Source organism: Aptenodytes patagonicus, chromosome 7 (genome assembly GCF_965638725.1).
Source record: "Aptenodytes patagonicus chromosome 7, bAptPat1.pri.cur, whole genome shotgun sequence".
In the NCBI taxonomy this organism is placed as follows: domain Eukaryota; kingdom Metazoa; phylum Chordata; class Aves; order Sphenisciformes; family Spheniscidae; genus Aptenodytes; species Aptenodytes patagonicus.
The window spans coordinates 70,060,212-70,081,030 of NC_134955.1; the positions used below are offsets into that span (position 1 = coordinate 70,060,212).

General features: G+C 42.6%; 1 protein-coding gene across 5 annotated transcripts; it reads right to left on the reverse strand.

Moving 5' to 3' along the window:
* Positions 1-599: 599 nt before the first annotated feature.
* On the reverse strand, positions 600-19,552 carry STYX (serine/threonine/tyrosine interacting protein). 5 transcript variants are annotated; one of them, XM_076345748.1, is made up of 13 exons: positions 17,476-17,610; positions 16,244-16,339; positions 12,511-13,443; positions 8,662-8,694; positions 7,739-7,792; positions 6,515-6,612; positions 5,741-5,801; positions 4,326-4,362; positions 3,722-3,761; positions 3,589-3,639; positions 2,899-2,971; positions 1,817-1,910; positions 600-1,108 (listed from the first exon to the last, which is right to left on the reverse strand). In XM_076345748.1, the coding sequence occupies exons 3-13, from the start codon at positions 12,544-12,546 to the stop codon at positions 1,035-1,037; spliced, it is 651 nt and encodes a 216-aa protein (XP_076201863.1). In that variant the 5' UTR covers positions 12,547-13,443; positions 16,244-16,339; positions 17,476-17,610; the 3' UTR covers positions 600-1,034. The 5 variants fall into 5 exon arrangements, with proteins under 5 accessions (XP_076201863.1, XP_076201862.1, XP_076201864.1 ...); XM_076345747.1 differs by lacking the exon at positions 17,476-17,610 and adding an exon at positions 17,191-17,390; XM_076345749.1 differs by lacking the exons at positions 16,244-16,339; positions 17,476-17,610 and adding an exon at positions 19,332-19,353.
* Between the last annotated feature and the right edge of the window lie 1,267 nt (positions 19,553-20,819).

Consider the following 20,819-nt stretch of genomic DNA (forward strand, 5'->3'; position numbering starts at 1 on the left):
TGTGGCCTTAATTGACTCTAATCCTTAGAAGAGCTGAGGTGAATCCTTTAGGTCTTGTTACTATTACAGCCAGTGCTTTAGGCCCCAGTTCTCAAACACCAACCCAATTTTTACCTCATCAAATGATGCAACTATTGTCTTGCAAAGGGAACTACTCCTTCAATACCAGTTTGAAGACGCACTATTCTAGCAGATGGACAGACAATACTGGCTTGGTTCAACTTAAATCAACCTATAACTAATTTAACAAGCAGCTTTTTAATGCTAGCTAAAAGAATTCAGTCTTGATGTGTGTAAAATTGGTAGCTGCCCTCTGTATTAATTCAGCACATGACTATTTTATTAAGTAATTAATCAGTACTCTGTTAAACTTCAGCTTGCATAAAACAAGGTGAGATTTTTAGAACAGTATTTTGTCTTAAATTGGTCTCAGAGTGTCAGTCTCAAAATAATTCAGTATATAATGAGGTCTTATAACAAGGTAAAGAGTTAAATACCGATTAGATCACTGCCGTTGCTCAATTGCCAGTAGAAGTGCATAGTGCAGCTCATAAAGCACATTTCTACAAGCATGACCATAATATATACCGAGAACAAGGTGAGTTTTAGCAAACTTTTTCTTTACTAAAGTCTCTTGTTATAAATTACACAAATAACTTTATAAACAAATCCCCCCAGCTTGCATTTTGTTTAAAGTAATAACTTTATATCATACAAATAAAGAAATTTCAAGTATGAAAAGTGCATTATTGCAATAATACCTCTTTGCAAGTCCAAAAATCTTGGTTTAGAGTAAAACTGTAAAGTGTAAAAAAGGAGTAAAACAATCAGTGCCATCTATTCATTCAAGAAGTCCAACATCTTAAAAATGATGCTTAGTGTGTTGCAGAGGCAGATTTACATCTGAAAGCAACATGTAATTGAAAAGAAGCTATGTGTGTGTTCGTCATTTTGCATTATTAATTCTTTTTCCCTAGTTTTCTTCACCTTTCTTGGCCAGAATTCACAATACAAACAGTGCTTGTCCTCCGATATCATCCGTTCTGTGCTGCTGCCACTTGCATGGTTCCAAGTTCTTCATCCTCTTCATGCATTCGCTTTAAACTTCCTGAAAAAGGCAAGAGGAAGGAGGATACACCTGAAAAGATCAGCTCTAACAATACACAGCTGTGAGCAGGACTACGGGGCAGTTGTTACTGCCTTCTTGTGGGACTCTACCCTTTGAAGACATTCAGCTTTTGGACAGCCGGTTGCTGACAGCGCTCTTCTTCCCTCGCACTTCTCCACGTGGAAGAGAAGTTTCCTAGAATCAGCCATTTTTGCACTCCCTTTGCCTCTCCCCCCAAACTCCATTTTCACTGACCTTTAGCAGAGGTTGCTACTGGCACACCTCTGTATGATTACGGTCACATTTTTTTTACACACCCTAATCCCCTGTTATCTTTTTAAAGGCACAGCAAAGCTTTTCTTCCAGAGCAACTGCCTTAATTTTAAGGGCAACAATTATGTCATGAACATTGGCTGCTTTCAACCTGTCACTCTCGATTCCTCTAGGGACCTCGGGGTTTTTGAAGGACAGGGAGAGGCAGGGCCCTTCTCCAGCATAGTATGGAAGTGCAGACAACGCCACAGGAGAACAGAATATTTAAGTACCACATACTGAAGTTTCAACACAGCTTGCGCACCAACCGCAGCCATCCCCTTCCCCAAAGTCTGAGACTCACTGCTGCTGGGGGTTGGTTTAGGGAGGGCAAAAGTCACCTCACAACACCAGGTAAGACAGGCGGCATCACACACAACAGGAGAGGCTTCTGACCTGTAGTACCAGGTGGAACTGAGAGGGATCTCTCCAACTGCAGTGGTGACATCATCTGGATGGTTAATTTTGCTAGATAGATGGCTTCATATTCCTGAAAAAGTTTAATAATACATATTGCTATTAATTTGGCATAATGCTTTGTAAGGATGAGAAGGACTAATTCAGAGAGTTCACTAGGATGGACTAGAGAGTATCTTAAAGTAAAGGCAGAGATTTTAGAGGAGGAGAGTTCTTTGTTGCTTTGATGTGAACGACAAAAACTGTCAGGAAGACAGAGCAAGAGAAAACTTAAAGGATGACAAGAAATGGCTTTAAGGAAGGGAGTAAGCTTTCATTTAAAAAATTCTGTGAGAATGTTCAGAGAACCCATCATTGCTCCCAGAAGGCAATTGGTAGAACCAAACCAAACTTAGAAAACAGTAGCTTCAGAGATTTGTTACCAGGACAAACCATACATGGCCTTGAAGTAGCATTCTAGTGACCTGTCACGCTTTCAGTGCTACACAACAACTCCTGGCAGGAGTTACTTTAAAAACAAACAAACAAAAAAACCACAAAAACAAACTCAGGAGATATTCAATCATCTTGCTGCCAGCCACCTAAGTAATAGCAGAGACACTACAAATCTGTTTCAACATACTGTCCTGATGTTTGCCCACCATTCACCCAACAGACTCCTGGAATATGATAAAGCAACTTCATGATACCGCTGTTTGCTGTTTCAGGCTTGTGAATTTCATCACCTATGAATGCAAGTGTCAAGAAGCATCACTGATGTGTGCCACAATACTCACTTTGCAGTTTCCTTAGCTACCAATTAAGCTGTTTCAGAGCCTCTTAATCACTGTGGAAAACAGGATTTCTATTTCCACTCCATTCCTGGATTTGCTTTGTCTAAAGCTTAAGTCTAATGAACTAGGGTACCCACTCATCCTCCTCCCAAGCTCTACTATAGCTTCTGACATTTACTTGAAGCATACTTTTACAGTAAATGTTAAGCCTAAGCGGAAATGGCTATTTTGCAGGAAGATGATTCGTCAAATGGCTTTTGAGTTATGGCCAGAGGAAAAAAAAGTCACCTGAAGTTGATGGACAAATCCAGCATTAGGATTAATACAGAATCTTCTTTCTTGAACATAAGTAAATGCGTCCCTTAAAAAGAGAAGGAGAGAGAAAATACTTCAGTGGAAAACAGCCTATGACAAAAGTCTCTGTGGTTTCAGGAGTCTTCCTTCCGATCATCAGTTCTCAGGAAATATACGACCTCTAAACACTCCTCAGGGCTGGTTTGTATAACCAGAATTGTTTGGGCAAAATAGGAAGCAGTAGCTGTAAAATACTCTTCGCCCACCCCCACCTGCAGTCTTCAGCTTGCTGGCCTGATTTCAACACACTACTTAGAACAGCCTCTTGGGGCCTCTCCTATAGTTTTACAGCAAGGCATCAACCTATGTAGGCTGGTGTCCTGTTTCCATTAGCAGCAGGTACCTACTTCTTCTTAAAGAAAGGCTGTAAACAAACCTGCAGCGAAGTGAAATGGAATAATCCGCCCCATGCAAAGTCTTCACTCAATCTCAGTAGGTAACAACTGGCTTATGCATCAATACACAACTGTTTACGTTCCCTCCAAATTTATTAGTCACTTACACCACTTGAATTAAAAAATGAATACCTACAGGCATATCAGATGTCTTATCTGTACTAAACTACTCTCTCGCTTCAGCCTTTTCAGACAAATGGTTAACTATGTGACCACGCTCTGATCTTACCTGTACTTCACCCCAAATGTTTCCATTATGTATGCAATAACTAAGGCAGCACTGAAAAGAAACAAAAAAAATAGTAAAATATATTTCCATTGTTTAAAAAAAAAAAAAATAAGCAGGATGGATAGTTTCCTACCTTCTAGAAATCCCTGCATTTCCATGGACAAGAACTTTTCCTGAGAAGGAAAAAAAAACAACACACCAACCATACTTGTATAGACTGAAGAAAACGCTTTGAAATGTAGATTTTCCTTCTTATGGAGAACTACACAGTAGCAAGGTACATCCTAAGAATAATAGGTGTGTTTTACTTCACTCTAGATTACTAACTACACTCTGTCCATTACTGCCCTGGGATACAGAAGCATGGATTCCTGCTCCTCTGAGGATTCTGAGTAACAGAATCTGCATTCCAGGACCACAATGCAGATTTAAGGCCCTATATTAGAGAAGGGACAAAAAAAACCCCCCAAACCTCATACACAGAACACAGTTGTGTTTAAAGTGAAAAAAAAAGAAAACCCAAACCAAAAACACCAGATATACAGAGAGGTTTGTTTTCCAGTCAGAGGCAAAAGGAAAGAACACTTTGCTCTAAACTTGTATCATATAGTTCAAGTCAAGCACAATAAGACCCCAAATTTAAGATAACCTCATACTTAAGAGCCTCTAATATACACCACTAAGTTAAAGCTTTAACAACAATGTATTAGTAAATGAAGGAAAAAAATGTGATTTACCTCCACTTTGTAAACTTCCATCAATAAATTCTTTAGTCTAAAATGAAAAGAAATTACAAGACTCAGTTTCAGATTATTCTAGATGTTACTGCTACTTGCATTTAAATTTGGTAGATTTTTTCGTATCAGTCTTTATATACAGTGACAATAATGCACTCTGTTTATACAGACTTAGACATCACTTCAACTGGACATTTATATTTCTTTTGTACATTCAACTACCCGTAAAATTGTCAGTGAAAAACTAGTGCGAAGCCAGAAATAAAAATGCATAAAAATCCAGTGTGTGTGCCTTTTACAATCATTATGTCACATGTTACGCCACTATAATAAAAAGTGAACTTCCAAACGTCTTTGCTTAACAGAAAAAACCCAGCCAAACAAAAAAACCACATGCATCAACACCAGCATGGCCTGGACCACAACCTGTGTCTTCCTAGAAGTTCTCCAATGATATTTTCAGTTACAAAAGTAGATCAGTACAAATCTGATCAATCTATAAGGTGAGACGTGATGTAGTGAGGTCTGTGGAATACTGCCAGGTTGAAACAGCTGATTAGATGAAAAGCAAAAGCTAAGTAATTTATTGTGGGGAAAACTCAGACTAGACTCTTTAAAAATACACCAACACAGAGCTACTAAGATGTCAGTAACTGCGAGATCTGCAAAGGATATCGTTTGATCAAATGGCATTATACTTTAGAAAAGCCGCAAGCCATCAACTCATTTGCCTTCTTGTTCTGCAAAAACATGACCACCTCTGCCATATACGGGGAAGCCAGAAGAGCTTTTTGGTGGTTTGTTTTTTTTTTTATTTTGGGTGGGGGGAGGAACAAAATGCTTTTGCTCTGTTGCGAACTAACCTAAAATAAGGATACAAAAGCATAGCTCAAAACTAAGGCTTTATTCTATTTCCAGATGTCAGTACGAAACGGGTACCGTTTAACTTAAAGTTACTTTTTAATTCCTCTACAGTAAACATGTTTCAAGATGCTGTAAAACTTAGTTACACCAACTAGTTACTATTTTCTGTTGAATTTGTTTCAGCATCTGATACAAGAGATGTAAATGCTCTCGGGCTCAAAAAAATAAGTTTCCTACAGGCCAAGGGTTTCCAAAATAACTAGCATTCTCCCATGACCTGTTTTGGTTTTGTTTTGAGGCCAGTCTTTTTTTTTTTTTTGAGACCATAATAAGATACATCTCTTACAACTCTGCCTCCGTGTCTATACTTGTAAAAAGGAGTTAATCACGCTTACTAAAGTGGCAATAATAAGGTTACTTAGGAGTTCTCAGCCCTTCCACGTGCCTCAGGCTGGGTATCCCAGATTTGAAACTCGGCACCTGTTAGTTCAGAAAACTCTTACTGGGCAACTCCATTCCCAATCCATTCACATTAACACACAAATACTTACCATAGGGAAAAATCGTATTATATTCTCAACTGGATTATCTGCAATATCCAAGACTAAATACCTACAATGAAAACAGTTGCTATGAGTACACAATAACACTGAGTTGCTGCCACCTGTACACGTACAGCTGATTCAACCCTGCTACAATACTCAAACCTGCAGAAGGAAGCCAGCACTACCCTCCTGGCTTTACTTTCCGGCCTGAGATCCAGAACACCTACAAAGAAGCAACCTCTGGAGCTGTCCTTGCACGGAAGGAAGTGCGGAACCTGCTCCAACATCCCCTGACAAAATCACCTCTCAGAGTGGAAGAAGCTCACAAGTGCTATACCACAGGTGACTCAACTCTGATTGAAAGCAGTGTACTACACACCCACGTGCTCCCCATCAGCTTGCAGACATGGGCCAGTCTTCGTTTCTGGGGCTCTTTTTCAGAGGTACACACATTCTGATTAAGTTACCTCAAATGTTTTATTAGCAGGACAAACTGTACTCAGAACTAACAACTTTAAAACTGAAGACAGTCACTGTAAACTAACGGATGCTTCTCATTTGTGGTGTTGTCTATGTCTAGAGTTGAACGGATGAATAAACTTCATGGTTTGGATTCAAGAGTCTTCCTACACCTTAGCGCATTTTTCAAATATTTTTGACAATGTGAAAATATTGGGAAAGAACACTAACATAAAAAAAAATCTCGTTAATATGGAATAAAGTGTTTAAAAGTAATATCTTTCATTGTTTGCCGTTCTGTATGTTATGAACATTTCTCACCTAAATAACTGTTGGAAGTTTGGTTTAATAAAGTTTGCTTCAATGTTTTGCCGTATGCATATTACATGGGTTATGCCATGTTTCTGAAGTATAGGTAGCTGTGGAAAGAGAAAAACACAGATTTTTAAATTACTGAATCCATCTATTGCACAGTAATAAAAAGAAAAGCATACTTAAATGCACAATAGGGCTATATCATGTCCTCAAGGAAAATCAGAGTTGGTTTTCTAATATTCAAAGCATAGTGTGAAAAATTGTCTTTCAAAAAGACAAAACGCAACTATTAGGAGCTGCAAGAAAAAGCATTCCTAACAATGATAAAAAGAATAGGCAATAAAGAAGGCATTCAATTAACTTGTTTGTCTCTGCCCACCTTTCACTTTACCTGAAATTGCAAGTCCCTACATGATGTAGTAATTTTCAGCTAGCATTGGATTCTTGCTGGAATCAGACCATTGAAAATAAGATCATTTAAACTACGAGGTAAGCTTGCAGGTACAAGCTTTGCCTTAGCAGTGCTTGACTTTATTGTAGATGCAATTTACCTTATTTTACTGCGTATGTGCAAGCTCCCAGTTCTGATTTGTATTGCAACACTTTAGCAAAGGAAATAGATTTGCACATTACTGATCAGGCAGTCTCAAGTGTTTACCTTTTCCTAAGAAAAATTATATTCAAGCTTAACTTTAAGACTCAATTTTAATACAAAAAGCTCACACATGAATGCTCACTGCAATTAGTGTGCAAGTCACTTCAAACTTGCATTTTTCTCTGGTTTGTAAGGAGTAGGTAAAGCTGACTAGCTGAATTGAGAGAGCATGCATGTGTGCATACGAATGCATGCAGAACTTCAAGCCACATGAAAAAAAAAATCAATCAGGGCTCTTTTTCATTTTTCTCCTGAAGCAACCTTTTAGCTCACAAGATTGTTAAGGAAAATGCAGTCTTGTACATGTCAACTGCCCTAGCATGGGCCTGAGGCAGTAGCTCAGATTCACTCTGGAAAGGGGAGGCATTCACACCGGCCCCAGTCAGATAATCCTGCGGGCTAAGAGGACCATCCCATACATGCACCATGTGTTACTTCTGCTCTGGCATCTTTCATGTTCCAGTTCAGCATTGCAACCAAATTTACACCCATATAGATAACACTTGAACGTATCGCCACAGTAACAAATCACCACAGCAAAGTTGCCTTATGAGACACTATTCTGAAAATCATACCTTGCTTTTCATAGCTGAAGAATATGGGCCTAAAAATAACCCAGGTAAAATTTCCTAGGGGGGGCAGAAAAACAGACATTTAATACCAACTCAAAATTATCTGAAATAATACATTGCACTCAACTCAGGCTATGGCCATGGAAACAAGTAATTTATATATTAGTGAGAGATGTGCTATCAAGTGTCATTTATAACAGGACAAGGGGAAAAAAAATGGGTTTGGCAAAATAAAAGAAACATGATCTTTGTGCAGGAGATCTTGTTTTGGAACAGGAATCAAGTCCTTTATTTGGATTAAGTGCCAGTTTGATTACTACATCTTACCCAGCCCCAGATCAAATGAAGGGAACTCTAACTTTGTATATAATCGTGTCTTGTAATTAATTCCAAATCGCTCTCATGGAGAAAGATACACACATGGTAAGTCTTCTAGCTTTGTCCTAGTGGTAGGAAAATATCAATTTTTAACCATTTATCTCCCCACCAATAAAGACATGTAGGTCTGTAGACCTTATCTCGTGCAAAGATTTGGCTGACACCATGGCAGGAAAGCTTTAATTGTCCAGAGCTCCTACTTGAGAACACTTACTTCCAACCAAATTTAAGTTAAAAAGCAAGGCTCCAATACATTTTTAGCAACCATCTCCTAAAAACATTCATGAAAACAAAAATACAGTATTTTGGGGGTTCTGAAGTTTGAAAACAACAAGTTTGTTGTTTTTTTTTTTTAAAGTACTTGCACAACTGAGATCCAAGCATACTTGTGCTCTAAGCTGGCAACCCTCGCATATCCCTCCCGTGGTGCTGCCTGACACTTCACCCCTAAAGACTGATTTCGATACCAGCTCTTTTGTAGGGCACTTTCTTTTTCCTCCCGAACGCACCGCGGGTTTTGACTCAAATGGTAAATAAAAGTGTCATACCTGCATCTCTCTCCTCATGGGATAGGTCCAATCCTTAAAATAAAACAAAAAATAATTATATAGGCACATAAAGGGAAAAACAAACTCAGACAGAGATCTTATGTAAAAGAATCAAAAATCTGTTTTCTGCAGATTGTACAAGCTACCTGCTACGCCACAGGCACATTGCTTACGCTTACTGCTAACTCTCCACATGGATACCAGTAACACTCAAGTGCAAGGAACACTATTTTGAGAGCTAATGTCAAGAAACCTCAAGTACTCTACATCATCAGCGATGAAGCCTGTGCAGAACAGCCAGTGTGCTGTACATCTACACCTCAGCTTTCTGCTTAGAAGCTTCCCTCTAGAGTGGGGAGAAAAAAAAAAAGAAGAAAGTTTTAGAACATTCTGTACTAGCCACAGAAGCAAAAAAGTTCCCTGACTGGTACATTCCTACAGCCCCTGAAAAAAACAGTTAGAAGGTAACAAGTATAGCAGGTAACTCCCTTAAGTCTACACTGCCTCACCTAATACATTCAAACTAACTTTATTTTGAATATTCAGGATTTAGCTTTAACAATTCTAGAAACTGATGTTCTCCATGAACACAGCAAGCCATTCAAATGAACTTCCACTTTTCTCCATCCTAGACAGTTACACTGTCGGTTAATTTACAGCTAGCACATCGTACCCTTCCACAGAATCTCAGACCCTCAAGTTTGTGAAGGTTCGCCACTTGGGAGTGACCTCTTCCCAGCTGACTATTTACTATCGTCCAACTCAGTCTATCAGAACTGCCCAGAGCAAATGCCAGGATCAACGTTTTCATCCTTTGCTCCATTTTACAGGACTGCCAGAGCTGAACAGAAAAATGCTCAGGCAGACTCTATTCCTGTCTTTCCTCCTTTACAACTCCCACCGTCCTCTATTAACAGGCTCTTACTCATTCTTTGACCCTCACACATGAAGGAGTTGTATCTGAGATCACAGTTACCAGCTGGAAGGGAAAAAAAAAAAAAGGAAATAGTCAAACATATCAAATCAAATAGACTGCATACATTTATTTACATAACTTTGTTTGCTCCACACACACCGGCAGCTAAGAAAAAACTTTGCCATATGTCATTCTTGTTATGTTCCAATCTCCTCAAAACTATAAGAAAGTTAAACTCTAAATATTCCACCTCTGAAGTGAGGTCAGGATTACATCAAGAAAGATCCAGACCCTTAAAGTGCAGCATTGCCCACCTTAGCACCTGCAGTTGTACCGGTAGCATCAATTTCACATTAACCCTCTTTTTACTAAGACACACAAGAAAAATCCAGCACTTCCCCCAGACACACACGCAGTTACGCAGCGAGGTTTTGCTAGCTCTTGGTAGTGGAATTGGAAAGGATTTTAGTATCAGTAAAGTTATCCTGGAAACCACTTGAACTGAATCTGGGACAGCATTTCTGAGAAAGCAAACAAACATTAAGCCACTCAAAACAATTCCTTGAATACTACCTAAAATGGTAGTACAAACAGGGAAATAAAATGCACTGAAGTGGTCTTTGCTAAAGACACAGAGAGGTAGCTAAATTATTTCTGCATGTTCCAGCTGTAATAATAAAAGCTCCTGGTAGTAGAAAGCAGAAATCCTGTGACAAAAGGATGATATTTACAGAACTGTATCCTTTGAAGGTTGACCTAAGAGTGTTTTAGCATAACCCTGTTGTCTCACTGCATATACAAAAGCATAATTCACTCATCAAAAAGCAAGAAAACCCCAGTTTTGTCCAACTATAAAAACAATAGTAAGAATAATAAACTCTGAAAAGCTTAAGCTATATTCCAGGAGTATACAAGCACTTAAGCAGGTTTATTACTCTACCTGTAGAATTTAAAAGTCTTAATCTGGAGCATAATGAAAACACAAATTCATCACCACTGTGGTCAAGGGCACTTAACAATACGTTACAAATATTCCTTTCAAATGCGTTAGAAGCAGAAAATTGTGTTAGTCCCAACAGCTGTAAGCTGTGCAAAATAATATACAATCCAGAGGAAACCAAGACCCAAAAGACAACAGGTGCCACAGATGTTCTGAACAAGAAAAAAAATGTCAGCATTGGCTCCAGACACAAGTCTTCAGTGTTCTTCAAGAAGCCAAAAAGATAGAGTTTCCAATGGGATTTAGTCTGCAAAATAAATATCTGAAAGATGAGGTATAAAGAAAACATTTAATCTAAGTACACAAACTACTGAACAAGTGATTCTGGTGACTTCCTGACAGCCCTTCAAGGCTTTTAAAACTAACAATGCAAGATTATTCAAATGTTATACAAGATTATGTAAAAAAAAAAATCTATTAATGTAGACTGAACCCAAGCAGAGGTCTCATTTTAAGGGATTCATTCATCAACCATGTTTTCCACACTGTCTGAAGCACCCAGCAGACAAACAACAACTGAAAGTTTCTCTTTTTATCAGACCAAATACAAGAATTTTGCTAAGACAACAACTGATGATGCCAGAGCTGGATAGAGTAACAGCACTCCTTGCTGCTAAGTATCTGGTAGGTTCTACAGATTAAGTGACAACTCACTGGAAGACGTGATCTTCAATACTCACAAGACACAAAGGTAAAGAGAAGGAACGCAAAAAATAACCCCCACAACTCCAAAGTTTTAAAGAGGAGCCACTCACCTCTGACAGATCTTCCCAAACTAGACTGTGGTTCACTGGCGGACAAGTTTAAGATACCTCAGCTGTTTTACTGAGGGTGTTCACAGCACATATCCGCTGTATTTTGTATTTACACAAATGAAGTGCCAGGGACTATCTAAAGCACTTCAACTACTGTCCCAGCATGGAGCGACTAGCAAGAGAAGAGGGAATAAAGCACATTTCAAAGCCCTCCCTTCCCTATCTATAGCCAATCTCCAGCTGAAATAAATTAAAGATACAAACAAATAGGCAAGACTTGTCTACACTACAAAGAGCTTCTTGGTAACCAATATCCAAACTACATCAAGAGTTACCCTGCCAGCAGTTATGGTTATTTTGCCAATATTTTGCCATAGCTATACCTGTTCTTCTTTAGAAGAACAGTTTAATAGCAAAAAAACTGACACCTTACATCGACATGCAAATGCACGTACATGTGGACTTTTTCCTGAAAGAGTGACCTTGGCTAGGACTTAATATAAAATTCATAATATGAATTTTTTAATTAGTTTAACAGCCCTGACACTGAGACTCATCTATGCTCAAGATCTGCACAGAAGCAAAGACTGTGGTTTTTAAACACAGCACCACAACATACCTCATGCAATCTGCGTACGCCTCACCAGAAGGAACGGAGTGAAACAGATATATGTGACATCGCTTAACTGGTCCCTAACCTAACTGAAGACCCATCTAATTTTCACAGAGAAAAGGTATATCCCAGTCAATCTCTGCCGAATCTCAGCTTCGGTTGAAAGGCAATCCGCAGTACTGCGCTTCCATTATTATGGTTAAACTCCTGCTGCCTTATAAATTAGTAGAGCCTGCAAACCACAGACTGCCCTAGATGAAGGAAGCAGCTCTCAAAGGTGCTGAAAAACACACCAGTAAAATAAATCAAATCAGTAGTTTAAAGAAGGAGAATCCAACATCAAGAAGTATCTTTTCTAGATTTTGGCTGCTGCCCCTTATCTGCTCGGCATCACTGGGCATCAGCCACCATCTGCGGTGACCCTCCCTGCTTTCAAGACCATTACTCCAGCCTTTTTGAAAAGCTGCATGCAACTCCCAGTAAAGCCTTCCTGACCACTCCAGGTTTCTGACCCTTTTCCAACACTCAGACAGCTCTTTTGTTGTTGATTAATAGCATCACTTACCTCTCTGTACAGATTTCTCTTCCCATCGCAATTCATCACAGCAAGACTTCTGCATGATTGATCGTTCCTCGCGTACCTCAAAAATCTAGGGCTGTCAGAATCCTCTTGCCTAAATTTGTTTCCCTGTCTAGTGGAATATTCATATAAGCTATAACACTCAAAAGTCTCTCCTCCAAACTTGGTACAACATTATTCCACAAGTTGTGAAATCAAAGCTGAAGACAACTGTTACGGCAGTGACAGCCACACATTCTGCTGACCCGCTTCAATTTCTTCGTCTGCTCTGGCCAACTTATCTCTTGGCTGTAACTCTGTACTGCTCTGTACAGGAAATTTAAATTACAGCTAAACAGTGTTATATCAGAACAGTCAGAGAGCATGATTATATTAACTGCCAACACTGCTATCACCCCCCCTTAGCAGGCTACAGCTTGGATTGTGGATGGGTCCTGATCCCTTAACGATTACCTTGACACAAAAGCTTTATGCTTAATTCTGAGGCAGTTTTAAGTCTAATTTACACAATGACATGAGATCACAACTTGGTTTTGAAAGTATTTTAGACAATATTTTGAAAAAACCTCCCAGCTGATACAGTCCAACAAAGGGGGGGAGGGGGGACATTATCATTAAAGACCTGCACAAAAATAAAGCTAGTAACACCAATGGCCTTTGTAAAATGGAACAAACAATTGTCGAAAGAAATCATGAAATACTAAAGTAGTAGTAGAGCATACTCATTTGCCATCTTTTAATAAGAAAACAGACAAATTAAATGAAGTACTGAAAACATATTCAAGAAAAATATTTGAGTATTACTGAAACCTGTCATGTCTATCCCTGTGAAGCATGCTACTTTAAGGGCCTCAAAATTAGCTACAAGCAAGAATGAAATGAAATGCTGTGTCTTCAGTTTCAGTCATGCTTCATGTTCTTGGACAGTTATTCCAGTTAGGAGAATTTTTTTTGTATATATATTTTGAGAGAGAGAGAGAGAGAGAGAGAGAGAGAGAGAGAGAGAGAGAGAGAGAGAATAGAATTATTTCAGTCGGAAGGTACCTACAACGATCATTTAGTCCAACTGCCTGACCACTTCAGGGCTAAATATATATTTTTTTTTTTTCAGGTAGAAGTCCTAGCGCAAGTATATAAAATATAAAAAATTAAACCCAGTCTTTTTGTTCACTCAAGATGCAGGCATGTCACTAACAAGAGCAGAGCTATACTAACAAGGTTAAGGAAGGCTTTGGCGGTACTGCTAACCCAAAGCAGCGGCAGGTTAAAGGACGAGGTTACATTCCCACCCTTGCACAGTTGTTTAATCCTATGGTCACCACACTCAGGAAACTATAACAGCTCAAAACTAACAGCTTTTTTAGCAAAGCTGGTTGTCTACAAAGTAAGCTCCCTGCTCCAGGTCACCACAGGTCAGACAAACACTGGGACAAAACCGGTGACAACACTGGGCGGTTGGCAGGATGGGTAAAGCCACTTTTTAGCAAAGCCAGCTATTAGATGGGCTTTGCTGTAACGGCAAGTCCCCCCTCGGTCACAGATCCCACTTCGGTCAGTCTCAACAATGGTAAACACAGGCTGGGAAGCAGCGTTTAACAGTGTTTTCTGTGTATTTGTAAAGAGTACTCAGACAATGGGAAGTCCTCAGACAGACAGACATTTTTGCTTTTGAAAATACAAAGGAATACAAGAGCAGGAAGGCAGAGAGAAAAAACAATAGCAGGTGGGAATGACAGAGCACACAGGGGAAGGAAGAAGTGTACAACAGGAAAATAAAGGTTATTTTGTCAAAGAGAAACACACAAGCCACGGAAAAGGCTAAAAGGTAGATTAAGGCAACTAAATGGAAAGTAGAAAGGTAACATAGATAAGAAACAAATGTTTCTTATTTGTCCCATTCTGTAACATTGGTCCGAAAGAGACCTCTACCCGCTTGTTAAATACCAATTAGCACACAGGATCATCAGCACTGGCTTTTATTAAAGCACAATAAAGGAGTAAAGGCAGAATTCTTCAGCTTATATCAAGCACTTAGCCAAGTGGCAGGACTGCCACACTTCTTGTGTTATTTTCTTTTTAAATAGACTTGCACAAAAGCTGAGACTCATCCGAATTTTTTCTAGTAGTATTTCTCCTGCATTCGCCCCATGGCAATTCTACCCACCACAATAAAAGGTCCTGATGATTCACTTTGTACGAAGAATCTGTAGAATGTGCAGTAATGAACAAGTTTTACCAGTAACTGGCAAAGGAAAAATTCTATTCCGATTATTATTAGAATTGTTTATAATGGTGCAGATATGTCCTTTTTCATGCCTTGTTTTTCTCCCCCCCCCTTTTTTATTTTAACTACATCCTATTGAGTTGGGCTGTATTGAGACAGCCAAGGACCATACAGGTCTCTCTAGAATCCTCATTTAGATAAAACCCCCACGCTTTAAGTCCCCAGTTCCACAAACTGCTCCAGCTGTGAGCCACCTCCACGTCTGCGCAGATGCCTGTGCCCTTCAACAGGCTTCCCACGGAGGCAAGGCGCAAGTTCATCACGACTGACAAGGCTGCTCGACTTCAGCTGCCACGGTGCACTTCTCTTGATATATGCAAAGTAGTCTGGTAGTATCCCACAGAGTCAGGATCAAAATCTGTCACCTGATTTACATTTCCCAGCATGACATGGCATTTGTTTTAAGTTTCTGTTGCTCTATTATGGGGGCAGGTAAAATAAATATTATAATACAGGCTTCCTACTTATTTTAAAGAGTCTGCAGAGGAGGGGAATCACTTTATGTTTGTTAAGGGGGTTATTTGTGTTTCCTATCAAAAGTAAGAGTAAAAAAAGCTTAAGAAATTTGTTCCACCTTTAGATGGACTGCACTACTGCATAGTTTAAAAAGCAGTCAAAAATACATTAGCATTTCAGACTAAATATAGCTGTCAAGAAATGTACATTTCTTCAAAAATCATGTGCTAAAGAAAGCTCAGTTTTTACATGCATAATAAAAAGGCAGATATGACTGCTTAGTCAATAACCTGATAATTCTATTACAAGAACCATGGAGAGTCCTAAAAAAATTCTAAATACATCATGAATACTAGTTTACACAGCCTGCTTCCAAGCAAATATGCTAATGTTTTAACAAAGAAATGAACTGGTAATTGTTGTCGTGTTTGCATTACATATATCCTACTGCTATTTTTTTGTTTGTTTAAAATTTAATGGGAAAATAATTTCCATTAAATTCCTTGAATTATTCCAGTCCTTATTTACCATCTTTCCAAAAGTGCTACGATGTCTCAGTGCTAATATGCCAGCATGCACTAACTGTTATCAACCCAACCCTCTTTTAATGTGTCTTTAGCCATACACATTTATACTGGGGGGCGGGGGGGGAAAACCCACAGCACCTCTCAAATTTAAGAAAGTTTGAGACCTCATCTTGGAAAACGTGCCAATTTTAGCAAAAGACATATAAATCTAAGCTTAGCAATGGTTTCCATGCCATGTACGATCACTATTACTCATGAGACTTTGACATATTCACTATCGCCAATCTGTAAAAGAACACGTATAGTTTACAGACATTCGTGGCATATACCAGAAAAGCTTCGCAAGCGTGGCGAGTTACATGTTGAATATCCAAACATTAAAAGTAGAAAACACTCAGATGGCATAAGGACCTGTAAAAAGGAGTTCAGCTTTTAACTGCCATAGACTCACCAGTGAAAGAGGGGAGCTGGTTCATCCCAGACGTCATTCGGGCATCTTGCAGAACTGGACAATTCACCCAGACTGCAGCCAGCACACGAGAGCGGGCTAGAGGAAGCACCACAAGCCAGCACTGACACACGCTTGTACCGAAGCGTGGCAGATGCTTGCGAATACCTGCCTGCGCTTGACCTATAACAAACCTGGTTTCACCACCTGAATGAACTTTAAGTACACACAAACTGCAGGGAGCGGGGAAAGAGTGACACATGTCACTAAGTACTCAGAAGAACGAACTTCTGGTCCGTCAGTTCCTGAGACAGTATCAGATTAGGAATGCAAAGAAGGCATAACTCTCTCCAGCAGGTAAACATCACCAGCGTTTCTTAACGTGGCATTTCACAAGCTTCAAAAAGTACCATTAGCCAAGGTCAGTAGTTTAGAAATCCAGCAATTTCTAATACTACGTATGGATTAGTGACATGGCAAACAATGTACAGGCCAGAAAACTGATCTATTTATCTAGAGTACATTCCTACAGTCTGCCTAAGTCAATCCAGCTGCAGGCTGCTGTCACCCCCTCAGAGAGCCTTGCCCGCTCTGACTTTTCCTTGTGCCAGCACTAGGGAGTGTGAAGTTGTGCAGTCAACCAGATCAGCTCACCGATTTCGCTGTTTTGGTTTTTTTATTAATATTATTTACGCTGTCACATGGTTACTAGTGTCAGCCGGGAGAAGGGAGCCGGGGGGTGGCAGTTAGGTTACCTTAAAATGACCACAAAGTTGCACTTACTCTTGAGCAGCCTACATCAGGAAGTAAAACAGGGATTCCCCAAGTTCCCTCTCCTCCCCTTCCCTCCCCCCCAATATCTTGAAATCAAATCTACTGAGACAGCATTAAACCATACATAACCAACTTCCTAATATTAGAGAGTACTCCCCGTTAAAGAACCTACTCACTGCAATACACAAGAGATGATCTTCAGCTTTCCACGAATAACTACATTTTGCGGGCAGAACGATTTCAGTTTCCTTAGTTTGCTCTTCCAAAGCATCTTCTTAAGGATTGGGCTGAAGGCCTGAGGCTGAAGTCTCTTACACTTTGCTTAACAAGTTAGTTCCAAGAACTTTGACATTCTCACACCGGCTTTAACTTTCCTGTTTCCCCCGAATACTCCAACTATAGTGTATTTAGATCAAGTCAGACACAAATGTAAGGTGTTGGAAAAAAAAAAGTTAACTTACAGTTTTTAAAAATAGTCCTTGAAATTCTCCACTATGGTCTTGCAGCATGTGAAGTTCTAACATTCTATACATTATACTATTGAGAGATAGAGCATGAAAAAAGCAAAGAATAAAATCCACTCTGAAGGACACTGTATTATAATTTCAGTTTTCATCAGCTAAGTGTTGTTAGACTGGCAGTGACCTCTGTTTTTAAAACTGTTTTAACCGCACACTTCTTTTTAGCCATTCTAGTTATAAACGGGTTCAAAAAGCCATCCAGCCTAATTTAGTTAGCCACCTTCAGAAGTAACTGTAGATAACATGATTGGTTTCTCCATAAAGAAAAGATATTTTAAAGCAAACAAATTATAAGCCTTAAGATGGTATCTAATTTGTGTTCAGATACAAACTGATTACAACTTTCTGAAAACAGCCAAGGGTACCTCTAAACACCTCCACAGCTCTGAAGTGAGGAGGGTATTAAATCTTGACAACAAAATCAAAAAAGAAGAAAAGTAACTTCCATATTTCAGGTAACTTGCTGCAATAACAGCATTCAACAATAACTCCATTAAAACAGAAATACATGCCGACGTTTACAAGATATGCAACAATCTATAGGCCTCTGAGGCGCTCAGATACTATCAACTTCCCCCGTGAACACTGTGACATTTCGCATTAAATATCTGACGCTATCAAAGGGGGATGCTCAGAGCTGTTTGTGACACATGAAAACACACCACCAGTATCCAGGGTCAGAGCCGAGAAGCTAAGCCAAGCTCAGAAATCAGACACCGCACTGACCCGACTCCTCTGACACCATGCAGGGTGCAGTTTAGTCTTAGCAGATATTGCCACCTGTCTTAGCTTGCAGAGAAGTCTTGGCTCTTGAACACCATAAAAATGCCTCCCCGATAGACTCACCAGAGTGCCAAATTGTTGCTCGAGTATCTAAGAGTGAGTAGACACCAACTCTTTGGAAGGGGACGCGCAGGTACTCACTGCTAGCAGCTCATTACCTTTCTGCACGTACAAAAAGGGGCAAGCAGGCAGCCAGCAGCAGATGGAGGACGGGACCGGTGACCGTACAAAGGGAGGGGGAACACGCAGCGGAAGGCAAAAGGGCGGCTGACAGGCAGGCCGTGACACACTGAAGCGCCCAAGAGGGGACACCAGAGACAGCAAGCTGAGCCGGGGCCACCATCAGAGGGCAAAAGCCAAGGGAGCGGCGGTCAGACGAGATGAACCGGGGGGGGAGGGGAGGGGAGGGGAGGGAGGGGGGTTCCGTGACAGCGGGCACCCTCTCTTCAGCAGGGCAGGGCTCGCTAACAGCCCCGAGAGCAGGCTGGCGGGGAAAGGCCGGAGGCACCCGAAAGGGGAGGTGCAGGAGGGAAGGGGCTCTGTGAGGGCAGCGGAGGCGGCAGGAAACAGAGGACAACAGGCAGGACCGGAGGATGTGGTCGGTGGTCCCCGGGGGGTGGCACAGCGCCTGGCAGCGGGGCCTGCGGACGGGGGGTGTCACCAGTACAGGGGTGGGGGGGGGGGGACGGACGGACCTGCACCTCGGTGGGGACCCGCGGGGGCGGCGGGCGAGGCCTGGGCCCAGCGGAAGCGGGGGAAAGGAGACGGGAGACACCCCACGGTGGGGAGGGCTGTCAGCGGGGACCCGCCGGGGCCGGGGGGGGGGGGGGGGGGGGAGGGGACGACAGGGCCCCACAGCCCGGGGCGGCGGGGGGGGGAACGGCCGCACAACGCGGGGCCGGGCGCGCACGAGGCCGGCGCGGCAGCTGCCCCCGCGGCGGGCAGCTCTCCTCAGGCGGGGCCGGAGCGGCGAGGCCGAGCGGCGGCCCCGGGCAGCTCCCTCCGCCGCTCACCTCAGAGTCCTCTTTGGCCTGCGGCAGCGCGGGGAAGGCCGGCTTGGCGAGCTCCATGGCCGGGCGCTCTCCGGGCGGGGCAGGACCGGGCAGGGCGGCTATTTGGGCAGCGGGCCCGCGGGCTCCGGCTCGGGAGCGGCGGCAGCGGCGGCGGCAGGAGGAGGCGGAGGAGGCGGCGGCGCGCTCAGCCGCTCGCGCCCGGCCGCCATGCTGCTGCTGCTGCTGCTGCTGCTGCCGCTGCCGCCTCTTCCCTCCTCCTCCTCCTCCTGCCGCCGCCGCCGCCGCTCCCCCTCCCTTCCGCCCGCCCCCGGGCTCCGCTCCAGCGGCGGCGCCGCCTCCGCCCCCGCCCCGCCCCAACCGCCCCGCCCCCAACGGCCGCCGCGCGCGGGGGCGGTGCCGCCAACCGCCCGAGGGGCGGTGCCCGGCGCGCGGCGGCCGCGCTCCCGCCGCCCTGAGGCGCGGACGGGCGCGCGCGCGCTCTCCCCCCGGCCTCACGGGCCATCCCCAGGCGGGGCTCGGGCAGCGCCGTCAGCCCCCCCCGAATTCGTTAATTAACTCCCCGCAACCCCAATTAGAACTTCTTCAACAGGCCCCTTTTCCCGCCACAGGTTCGCGGCGGTCAAGGTCCAGCTTCTCCGGTCGACGCGCAGGCCTGAAGCGCCTCACGCCTCGGCCGCCGCAGCGCCTGGGCCACGCTCCCCGCCACGTCGCGGCCATTAACGCTTCCAAAGAAGCGACTTCTTCTTGTCGCCTTCCCCTCGCCCCGCCATCGCTTGCGGTCTCTTTCTCCCCGCGCGCAGATCAAACTGCTTCCATTTTGGCGAGCAGGCACTCGTTCTATCCGCCATCGGAAAGACGCTGCCCGCCTCAAATTTTAGCTGACGCCGCGAACGGGATCATTTTCAAACGGGTCCTCTTTGTGCATGGGAGACGCCCTCTGACATACCAGTCTTGGGGCAGGAACCTATTTTTCCGCTTTTTGGGGTTCCCTGGTCCCATGCTCTGCTGGACTCCGAGACGTCACCCCAAACTATTGAAACGTTTTGCTCGTCTGCTCGTTTCCCCCTTGAGAAACCTTCGACAATCACGTGTCAGCAACCATTCCTTCAGCGCTGCAATTTCCTTTTCAGTGAAAGACGAAAAATGAAACTGCAAAGGAGAAAGCAACAGTAAAACTGCAGCTCCCACCTCCAGCTGGTGCCTGGAATAGGGACAGGGACCGGCGTCGGTAGCCTTAGCTCATGGCCCGAACTTCAAAAATGAGCTCTAACCACTCCCAGGGCTTCAGGAAACAGTTTGCCATCTTTTACCCTTCTCCAAGGTAATACCAGAAGCTCAGCTCACCGTTTACATCACTGTAGTGCTCAAAAACTGACTTTTTATTAATTTTCTAATTGTTCCAAGCACACTGGCTGTAGCACCCCAACCTAGCAGCTCTCTACGAGCCGCACTCAAAAGGGTGTTACGGTAAATTAAAACTAAGATTTG